The 11,440-nt window shown below is 38.7% G+C and overlaps 1 protein-coding gene across 4 annotated transcripts in view; it reads right to left on the bottom strand.

Moving 5' to 3' along the window:
* The window catches only part of PIK3CB (phosphatidylinositol-4,5-bisphosphate 3-kinase catalytic subunit beta), a 230,936-nt gene that overhangs the window by 63,165 nt on the left and 156,331 nt on the right, over window positions 1-11,440 (bottom strand). For 3 of the 4 annotated variants that reach the window (XR_002095095.1, XM_019503673.1, XM_019503674.1), the window contains 5 exons: window positions 11,163-11,345; window positions 10,524-10,694; window positions 8,641-8,730; window positions 1,251-1,502; window positions 599-695 (listed from right to left, as the gene is read on the bottom strand). Coding sequence is in view for 3 of the 4 variants with exons in the window: in XM_019503673.1 (XP_019359218.1) it covers window positions 599-695; window positions 1,251-1,502; window positions 8,641-8,730; window positions 10,524-10,694; window positions 11,163-11,345 (793 nt within the window). In the remaining variant the exon portion in view is untranslated. The remainder of the gene's footprint in view (window positions 1-598; window positions 696-1,250; window positions 1,503-8,640; window positions 8,731-10,523; window positions 10,695-11,162; window positions 11,346-11,440) is intronic. The other variant, XM_019503675.1, reaches the window with a different exon arrangement.

Here is an 11,440-nt window from a genome sequence, read left to right as displayed (position 1 = left end):
CCCCCTACGAGCGCCAGCCGGGGAATGGGAGTGCGAGATGAAGTGTTGCAAGATGAACTTCCCGGTTGATGTGATCAGCTGCAGGGGGGAGCCCCCCCCGGTAACTGACTTGTTGCCAGGGGGGAGTGAGGGGGGGGCATGTGTTCCCCTTGACTAAAGTGGTACCAGTCGCTCAAGCTCAGAGCTGCGCTAATTAATGCGCCCCCCCATCCCCAACCTCCTGGAGCACGTCTACAAATGCCCTTAGCCGACAACTTCAAGAAAAAGGCTTCCCAAACCTTCAGGAACAGTTGTGAATAGTTGTATTTTACTAACAGTGTCTACTTTGACTATTTCACAGATTCAGGTTATAAAATTCATTTTTTAAATTAAAAAGTAATTAAACATTGCAAACAGTAAAGAGGACCAAATGAATGAATGAATCCTGAATTAAGCTAAGTCAGTTTACACTAACTTGAGGATCTGGTCTAAGATTAATTAGTAAGATTATTTTTGTAAGTGAAAGTATTTAATATTATTTAATACTCCCTTCCTCTAAATTAATGCTCTTCTATAATCTCCAATGTTTTTTCAGGTATACATCAACTTTCAGACGCACCAGGAAATGATGACCAGCTGTGCAACATGAAGTCTCCAGTCTTCAACTGTCCTTTATAATCAAATACCATGGTATTTACCCATGCTACAGGATAGTGCTGTTAAAGGAAAGATATACTTGCTTATTTAGACAGAAACTAAACAAATTATTTAAAATTGTAAAATGGTAAATACTTCAAGATTAGAAAAATTGCTTTCTACATTTAAAAAAAAAGTATGATTTATTAGTAAGACAATGCCTCAGTAGATTACTTTCTAAAATTTATGACTGTGTTGGAAGGGTACAAAAGTTTTTAAGAAACCCCATTTCAATGGAATATTCCTTGCCTATGTTGGAAACTCAAATGTTTCAGCACCGCTCTACATACAGAACCATATACTAAAAAGTAAAAGGCAAAAAAAACCTCATCAAATTCCCCAAAGTAAATGAAAGAATTATAAAAAAAAAAAAATCAATTTTTAAGACAACAGAACTTATATTAGAGAAAAAAAAGAATGAAGAAACAGTGAACAACAGGCATTAACAAAGAAAGAAAAAAAATCTTGTGCTATGACTGGGCAATATATTAAGAAGTCAAGTAAAGAGATGCTTGTAAATACATTGCCCAGTATAACTGAGAGGTACACTACAGGCAAATAAATCAAATCATTACCACTTTTCCAGCTTTCCTAATGGTCTGATATTTGGAAGTATTCATTGTCTTGGTTGACTTCTTAGTTTTCATTTTGTCCATCACGGCATAAACTGCAAAGCACAGCCTAGCCATTCTTGGCAAGTCACAAACATTGACTTCAAATTCTAGGGTTTCATTCCAAACGTGGTCACTTCTCCCTGATACTTCTGTACTTACAATAGGCTTGCAAAGGAGCTCAGTCCCATGGAAAAGACCAGCCCTGACATTAACCTGTAACAGAAAAGCATCCATAAAAAGACTTTCTAAAAATGCAACAGAACTTTTATTCAAGAACACAAAAAGCATACACTCTCATGGAAACTAAAAAGATTAATTCTGGGAGGAAGCTGGGGGGGAAGGGAAACAAGATCATTTTGGGGATGTCTTATTGCTGGTGTTCTTTCATAGCTTGTGACAGGAGGCTTAAGTCAATGCTTTCCAGTTGGTGGCCCACAGATTACACGTGGCCTGTGAGAGGCTGAGTTTTGACCCATGGGGCTCCTCCAGCAGCAGCTTGTCAGCACAGCTGCTACAGTCACTGTGGCAGGGCTCTGGAACTCAAAGGATGAACACTGATGCTACACGTCCCTACACCCACTCGTCGCTGATGACTTAAATCAGTGGCAGCATTCACCCAACAAGGTTCCAAAGCTGCACCAATGCAGCAGCTCCAGCAGCTGTGTCTGCAAGCTGCTGCTAGAGGTGAATAGTCTGACCTATAAGAAGCCCCATGGTCTGGATCTGGCTCTCAGGGGGCCAAATAAGTTGGACAGCCCTACCTTAAGTATTTACATTTAATTTCTACTCATAAAATGATGTCTATTCAGTTACTATGAATGAAAACAACTGAGATCTTTTAATAGCTGATTATTTCTTAAGGTAATCATGAGGGAAAAACCAAGAGAGATATTGGGGCAGGGAAATAATTGTGGAGCTTTTTCTTAACAGGAACAGCAACGGCTTATTTGCAAAAAGGAAACAAATCCCAGGTGAAAAATTCAGCAAAAATGTTTCAAATGTGAGATATTTCAGATTTTTGAACAATAACCCAGGGTAAAAAAAGTTAGTGATGGCATCCTGGTCATGAGTTCTTCCCTTCAAAACCTACCTACAAACAAGTTTGTTTTCTATTTTTCTTGCATAAATTCAAGATAAGCTAGAAGTGGTCCACATGCAGTCAGCATGCTACATCAATACTCAACCATGACATCTGGAGCCAAAATGAAAGGATCACTCTAATATCACATCAGCAGAAAATCAAAACTGTCTACATGAATTTATATTGAAGGTGTAGAGACATAGTTAAAAGCACAAAAAGGGCCACCATGACTGGGATGAACTCTAACAGGTTAACATACTTATTCAAACCTATTCACGTCTGAAGAATTGCAAAGGAAATCTTAAAAGCTCCCTCGTGAGATTTCTGGCAATCCCTTACTTCTGTTCTGCTAAGAAATACCAGGACAACAGCCTCTCCCACAGTATTATGCCACTTCCTTTGCAGCAGTTGAATATAAACAGAAATGTTATTGTTACAGTTTTTAAACCAAACTTAAAATTGACCAAATCCATCTGACCTTAAAATAACAGAGTTTATTTTAAATTTCAAGTAAGAGTTAAGGCTGCTTCTTTCTTTATCGAACCAATTTTTTTCTCATTCAGTTTAAAGTCTATTGAAAGATCATTTTAAAGACTGTCTGATAAGTTTTCTGGTGATTCCTTACTTCTAGTCCAGAAAGAAATATTAGACAAACGTAATATGAAACCTGTTGTCCCACTTAAATTTGTCTGGATGCATTAAGGGAATTATACCAAGGTAACTGTTCAGGTAGAATTCCAGACACTTCAGGAATATGAAAATTTGCAACTATCAAATGGTCTTCATAGCGTCACATTCACTGGATCTCTCATGTTAAGGGCAATTATTACTTCAAATAGGATATTAGTGTTCAGTGATGACCACATATTAATATATATGAATTCTCCTAGATTAACACAACTTGTACTGAAGGAAATAGTAGGAAGCAAACAACTGAATAAAAAGTAATGAAAATATAATCTCTTCGGTATGTAAAATGGAGTAAATTGATCTTTAAATCCTTCAATATCATACAAACCTTTGAATGAAACATAAGGAAAGAACACTGATGAGTTTGATAATCCTACAAATGGAGCACTTTCGGTACCATTATAAGTTATCTGAGATGATATTTTACACCCATATTCCAGGTGCAGTTGCTGTCTTTGATATAGAAACAGGCAAGATCAGTACTATAAAACCAACTGAAAAGTCAGACTTGAAGTTGGGGGGGAGGAGGGAAGAGGGAGTTGCAATGTTCTCTTACAGTAACACTGTCTTAAAGATCACAAAAATGAGCAATTAGAATAAACTGAAAAACTTTAGCATGGATATGTTCCAGACAATTACATTACTAGATACTGTAAGAGAAATAAAAGGAAGAATGAAGAAGCAATCCATTTTGACATCAATACAAGAAGACTGGTTGAGGCAGAAAAGTGACTGAATTACACAAAAGAAAGTTCCTTACTACTTCATATTACATTCAAATGAAACTTCAGAACATGCAGTCCAAATTACTGAAAGTGCCACCAGAAGAAGTGAAGACATATGAAAGGGGGGTCCTTCAACTTCTACTCAAAAAGAGAGAGAAACATGCAAGTTTTGGGGGGGCAATCTCCACTGCTTCTCAGAAAAGGGGAGGTTGTAGAATCTCCATTACTGAAAGTTTTAAGCGTAGTCTTGGATAGTATATGCAAGGATGTTCCTGCCTTGAGGAGAGGCCAATTACATGTCCCCTTGAGATCCCTTCCAGTCCAATTTTTCTATGGCTGTGAAAATGAAGATGTCACATGGAACTACTTATTCTACTTATACCTACAGACAACATTACCACACTACTACCAAGATGGCTCAGCATTTCAAAGCAGCTGGCTGAAGCAGATACTGAACAAGGCTGCTATTACATGGTAGGAAAAGTAAAGCACTCAGACATTTGCAGATCATTTTGTCTCCACTGGAGGAAGCGATACATCTACAATTGGCAAATTCATTCTGTTATTTAAAGAATGATTTGTTTCATTCTTCACTGACTCTTAGCAGTATCATCAAGTAATGCCTTCCACCATGAACAGTGGCCAAGGACGGAATAAGTGATCCAGGCTTTGCTGGAAAGATCTTAGTTATTCTCCTGCTAGCACTGTAAAATATGATATACTTGAGTTTGAGGCTATGAGCCCTTAGGAAACTCTGTAACACTTTCCTTTTCTGCAACACTGTCTTCTAATTGTCATAGGATCATGGAAAGAAGGGCTGGAAGGGACCTTACAAGGTCATCTAATTCCAGCCCTCTGCTCTAGGCAAGATCATCCCTGACTCAACCATCACAGTTAAGTCTCTGTTCAACCTGCTCTTGAAAGCTTCCAAGGACAAAGATTCCACAATTCCTCTAGGTAGCCAGTTCAAATGCTTGATGGCCCTCACAGTCAGAAAGTTCCTCCTAATTTCCATCCCAAATTTCCTCTGCTGCAGCTTGAAGCCATTGCTCCTAGTCTTCTACCTAAAAACCACAGAGACAAGGATATCACCATCTTCTCTAAATCCCTCTCTCAGTCCTCTCTTCTCCAGACAAAATAACCCTTTTTTTTCAGCTTTTCCTCATAAGCCTTTCTTCTCAGACTCCTAATCATGTTTTGTCACTCTATGCTGGACTATTTCTAATCTATCCACATTCTTCCTGAAGTGTGGGGCTCAAAATTGGACACAGTACTCCAGGTGAGACCTCAGCAGCGTTGAGCACAGCAAAAGTATCACTTCCCTTGATCTGGAAGTGACATTGCCATTAATATAACCCACTATGTTGGCTTTTTCCTTTTTTTTTTTTTTTTTTGCAACAAAAACTCATATTTAGCTGATGGCCTCTTACAACTCCTAAATCCTTCTAGGCAACACTGCTGCCTAGCCATTCATTCCCCAGCGTGTATTTGAGCGTACAGTTATTATGTACCAAGTGAAGGACTTCATTGCTGAATCTCATCTGATTGATAACAGACTATTTTTTCCAGTCTGTCCAGGTTATTCTGGGTCCTAGCCCTCTCCTCCTCAGTGTATGCAACTCTGCCCAAATTGGTGTTATCCACAAATTTGCTAAGTGATGATGAGCTGCACATAATCCTATCATCCAAATCATTAACAAAGATGGTGGACAATACCAGATCTAAGAAAGACCCTTGGGGAATGTCACTTGATACCACCTTCCAGCTATATATTCAGTCACTCATTGAGTACAATGATCCAACCAGTTATGTATCAACATTACGTAAAGCATCTAGCCCGTCTGCTCCTCTCTACAAATTAGAAAGTCAAGTTCAAGGCATCAGGCTTTAATTTCAAAGTAGTCAGTACTCTGAATCTAGCATATTCAAAAGATCACTTATTACTCAGAGATAAACACTGCCATCAATAGTGATGCGCTTTAGCCATAGTGGAACTTTATAACAGGAATTCACCTGTGCTCTACTGGGAACAGTCTGCGACTGAGGAATTAATTCCCAAAGGACTTAAAGGACGAGGACAAACCTCATTCACTTTCTACTCAAATGCAAGGCATTCTTTTGACTTCACTTTCCTGAAACGTAGAAGTATGTACATTTAAAAAAACAACAAAACATCAACATCCAAATAAAAAACATTGCATTATGCACAATGCTCCCTCAGAAATAATCTCCCCAGGATTAAGTCCTGATCTTAATCACACAACTAAATCACAACTAAACCACAAAAGATGGAATTTAGATATTACAGTGATGTGTATGGTATGAGAACCTATACAGAACAACAGAAGAGAGGTTGATAACATTGCTGGCACAATCTGGTGTCCACTAATTAAATGTTTTACCAAACTATGGCAGACAAGATTACCAAACTACAGAATCTTTCCACTACATAGTCAACAAGGCTGGCCACAAGCACAAAAGGTCATAGATTAAATTTAAACAGAGCCCCCCACAAAAACCCCAGCTTTGCTGAATGCCTGCCCAAATAGGAAGGTCTTACACCCTTGCTGAAAGATGTCCAGGCACAGTGCGCATGTGTGGGCAATGGAGGCAGAGGGGAGGGATGCTCACTGCACATGTGGTGTAGGGTGGGAAGGGAGAGGGGGGATTGCTGTATGTGCACGCAGTGCAATGGCCACCCACACAGTGCAACAGCTACCCACAGAGAGTGCAGCAGTGTGGTGTGAGGAAGTGTGGCCCGGGGGCCTGTGGTTTGGGCTAGAGGGTCTTCCAGGGCATGCAACCCCTGCTAGTGCAGCGTGTACAGCATGCAGCCCCTGGCTGCTTAGAAAGTTGGACAGCGCTGACTTTATACATGCTAAGTGTATTTTTTTGTTCACTGTTCAGCAGTAGGTCTCTTGAGTAAGCCATCATGCCAATGAAATAGCAACTAGATGAATTACTGTCTTAGTCTACATGAGTATTCACTTAATTATACGTCAAAGAAAATAAGGCAAATGTCTCTGAAATAGAACAGCATGCAAAGTGCCTTGTAAGGCCTTTTTGTAGTTGTGTTGGATTATTCAATAAATTCCCATGTGTTAACAACTTGTGGTCTGTAACAGTCATCTATATTTTCATGGAAAGCACTGTCACATTTTATTTTTCTATTTTTTGTGTTCAGCATGTTTAGAAAATAGAAGACTAGATTGCAATACAAGCACATGAGACACATAAGCCTGAATTTAATCTGCAATTTATTTAACACTATTTTATTAAATGTTCCATTAAAAATGAATTAATAATTCATGTGGTTAATGTCAGGTGTACATGCATCTAAGTCAGTGGTTCGCAACCTTTTTAAATTCAAGATATCCCTTGGAAAATTCTAGCTTACTTTTCACTTGTTTTCTCACTACAGAAAAATAATAAAGCAATTTCTCTATTGCAAAAATCAAATGCTTTTACTCCTCTGAATCCCTATTTGAAATCTCTGGGTTTACCTATGAACTATATTTGCACATTATGGTTGACAATCACTTCTAAATCAATATAGCTCCATTTGACTGAATATCTTTTATTTGAAACAATTTAGAGATAGGTACTCCCCTAATAAGTAATTCATCTTGTTAACAGATAATGAAACATCACATACAGCCTTAATTTATTCCTGACTGTTAACAGGGTACTAAAGTATGCATCTACCTTTATCCACAGGTCTACTCATGTGCCTAAAAATTGGGACTACTCAGGGTACTGATACAAAAAACATATATAACAATTTAAAATAGAGAGGGGCTAATGCACGTCAATTTTTTCTTGGGTCTGTTCTATCCCAGTATAAATGGAAGCTAAACTATAGTCATTTAGCAAGTGTGCTTTCAGAGGTAAACGGTCTTTATTCAGATTCCCTTTACCATGGAACTGAGTGGACACATATTACAGTACAGCAATATCACTACATCACAGCCACCCAGATGTCTCACCAGCTTCTGCTCAACAATAAAGCTCCAACCACACAATCTAAAGGTGTGTGCACAAGCTACTTTTTTGCCGTTTAAAGTGCTTTATTGCTGTGGTTAACAGAAGTGCGTGACTTTACAGCACTTCAAAAATGGGTATAGTGCTTTCAATTAACCCCTGTTAAATGAGGTATTAAATCTGAAGTGCCATATTTTGCAGCACTTCAGCAATTTACAGTGCTTTAAATAACTTCCATACGCTTGTCAAATTTGACCAGTGGAGAAGCCCCAGGAGGCTACAGAGCACCCCCTGCCTCCTAGCTTGGAAAATGCAGGGAGGATCAGAAGCCACCCCCCCATCAAGCACTGTACTTCTGTCATGTTTAAGAGTGCTGTAACTTTATATGCTATAAAAAGTGCTCTAAATTAGTTCTGTAAAATGTGCATGCAGCACTACTCTACACGTACTAAAATACAGATTAGATAGCAAACTGATCTGGAGGAACATCATTTTAGTATGCCATACGGAATGGATGAACTTGAATAAGTCACTTAAAGAACAGCTGAACTCTAGACATGCACAAAACAGATGAAGCATTTTTGTCCCACAACCAAGTTACGGGTGCTGCAGCAAGGACATTGCTGCAGCAATAGAAAGAGCCATCGCTTGGTGCATGATTCTGGAAAAACATCTAGATAATGACAAGGATGTGAAAGGAAGAGTCCCACACTGAATGAAGTAGAATTGTTTCTTCTGTCCATATCCTGAGGTGTCAACAGTTAGGCAACATGCTTAAGTCCTTTGCTGAATTGAAATCTTTATGAGTCACCATTCAGTAACTATGTTGGAAACCATTAAAATTATTAGCCAAAAATGTCATCATACTACTTACTTTGGCAGTTTCCTCTGTGTTCAACTTGTTACCATTTAAGAGAATAATCTTGAAAGGGTTGCTAACATCCCAAACACTCTGGGTCAGCTGCTCAAAAAGAAGCAGAACAGTCAAGGTGTATATATATAAATATAGTATAGTAGTACTAATACTACTATTACTCATAAATACACACACACATATACGCTACATTATACACTCACTTAGGCATGTGTGCAATGTAGGAATTTTACACATTACAAGCTTTTGCAATGTTACTGGAAAAATCTAGAAAATATGGCTAAATATTTAAACTAACAAATAAATATTTTTAAAAAAAATTAAGGCAGAATAATTGAGCAATAAAAGACAGCACTTAAAAATGGTCTAAACAATATATTGCCACTGAAGTATGTCTGAAATACATTCAGTACCGGCTACTGAACATTCAGAATAATAAATGTTACTTCCCATAGATTTCCCATAATCATCAGGCAAATGTAAACTGTTAAAAAATAAAGAAAGAAAACACTTCACAAAATATTATCACTGAATAAAAGTCTATCTTTGTTTCTAAGGATGACACTTGTGGAAATTATAATCTTATTTGGTAGTACAGGCTCCCATTAGTTAGACATAACGTCAAGAACCTGTAAAAATGCCAGCGTTTGTTATAATGGCAACACCATGCAGAAAATGCACGTCTGAAGTAGACAAGGCTCTTCTGAGCTAGTGGAGACAACACGTCTACTGAAACTGAGGAAATTAATAGGGCTGTGCAAAGCTTTGGTCCCCGATTTGATGTGGCGGAGATTCAGCCTGATTCGGTGGCCAAATCTCCAAATCCGAGTTGAATCAGAGGACACTTTAATTTCTCCAAATTGAATCTGAACCCTCTAAATCAATTCAGAGAGATTCAGACAGATGCAGCTTTAAATATTTTTTCTACATACCTCAAGGTACCAGGGCGGCTCATCAACACTATGATGGTGGAGCAGATGGAGCGTCCCACAAGTGAAGAGGGTCCCCAGCACACTCAGCAGCAGATCTGGAAGTGGACCAGAGGTACTTCCAGTCCACTTCCAGGTCCTCCAGGGAGTGTTGGGGGGGGGGGGCTCCCTGCAGCCCCACAGCTTGGTGGCTGGTGCTTCCTGGGTCTGGGGGGTACCTGGGGTCCCCCCGTGGCCGATCACACATCTGGGAAGGTGCAGGGGTGAGGGCTCCCCCACTGCACTCCCCAGTGGACCCAGAAGTGGACCAGAAGTACTTCTGCTCCACTTCCGGGTACACTACTGAGCATGCAGGGGGCCCAGCCCGCACTCATGTGGGACGCTCCATTCACCCCAGCATCGTGGGGTTCAGGAGCTGTTCCTGGCACCTCTAGGTATGTAGAAAAAACATTTAAAGCTGTGTCTATGTCCGAATTGCTGATTCTCCAAATCAGCATCGAATCTTGATTCGATTTGGCCAAATTTGAATCGGGAACAGTGCTCTGAATCAATTAATTGAATCACTGTCCCTGATTTGGGCCAAATCCAAATCCAATAGGGTCCATTCTGCACAACACTAGAAATTAGCTATCCCCTCACAGAGCTTCTTCAGCAACTAATTTCAGATGATCCCTCTTCTTTGCCTGAATGAAAAAGAGTTATTGGAAAAGGAGAATTGCTTTCAAACACAGGGTATGAACATAACCTTATTTGAAAAGGATAAGAAGTAGAGCCTACAAGGCCTCCAGCCCTGATGTAACTTCTTGAGCAATTGCAGGTATTGCCCTGCAGACAGCTGTAGTCTGTATCAGAAAAAAGGAGTATAAGAGGAAAACCATATGTAAAGTCCCATGTCTCATATCCCTCAGAATGGTGCATTCCTTTATGTTAACTAAAATATTCAAATCAACTTACAGTAGCTGTACGTGTTTTTTTTGGTGGCAGAGGAAGAGGCAAGTTGGATGATTTTCGGTTTATGGCAGCTTCTATGGCAATCATTTCCTGGTCACACATTTTCTTTATGCTACAACACTCAACAAGGGTCAGCTGAGGAAGAGTCCTGTTCATCACGCAGTTACGGATATACTGACATTAGACATAAAATGGTTGGTTATAACATTGCTTTCATTGTTTAAAATTACTTTAGATTATGATATTTAGAAAAAAGAGCTTTGGATATGTAAGAGCTGAACTGAATTAAAAATGGTGAGCAATGTTTCCTATGCTTATTATTAGATAATTATTAGCTATACCTCAAACTTTCCTATTTCCATTCCAATTTGCAAAACCATAATCAAATCTACTTTTCAATCTTCCAGTGCCATCCTAATCATAATACTAAGTTCAATTTTAATAAACAAATCAAAGTTTTGTGTAGCAAATAGATTTAATTTAACAAAAAAAAAAATCTTTGTAATGTTTTTATTTTGACATCAACAGTTTCTAAACTAAGCCAATCAGCTATTTAAAGAAATCAACTTTTTGGAATTTCTTCACCATATTTGAAAAAAGAAAGGAGATTGCCTTGAATACTGAATAGAAAAGTGTTCCTACCTGGAACTGAATTAATGGTTGATCACCAAAAACATATTCCAGTCTTCCACTAACTTGCAACACATAGTCACTTGGATTGATTTCCTCATCTTCCCTCCCACGGATAGTCAAACGTTTTCGGATTGCCAACTCATTCAGCTTGATAGGATTTATGTTAGGAGATACTTGAAAACTAAATACATCCTGATAAGATAAGGAAATGTTTACATAGCTTTACATACATATATATTTAAAGTAGCATTTAATTTATTACTTTTTATGGCGGGGGCAATATCAAA

The sequence above is a fragment of the Gavialis gangeticus genome, unplaced genomic scaffold, assembly GCF_001723915.1.
Source record: "Gavialis gangeticus isolate Ggan-Ray unplaced genomic scaffold, GavGan_comp1, whole genome shotgun sequence".
Classification (NCBI taxonomy): domain Eukaryota; kingdom Metazoa; phylum Chordata; order Crocodylia; family Gavialidae; genus Gavialis; species Gavialis gangeticus.
Note: the sequence above shows the minus strand (reverse complement) of the source record. Positions and strands in the feature narration are given on the sequence as shown.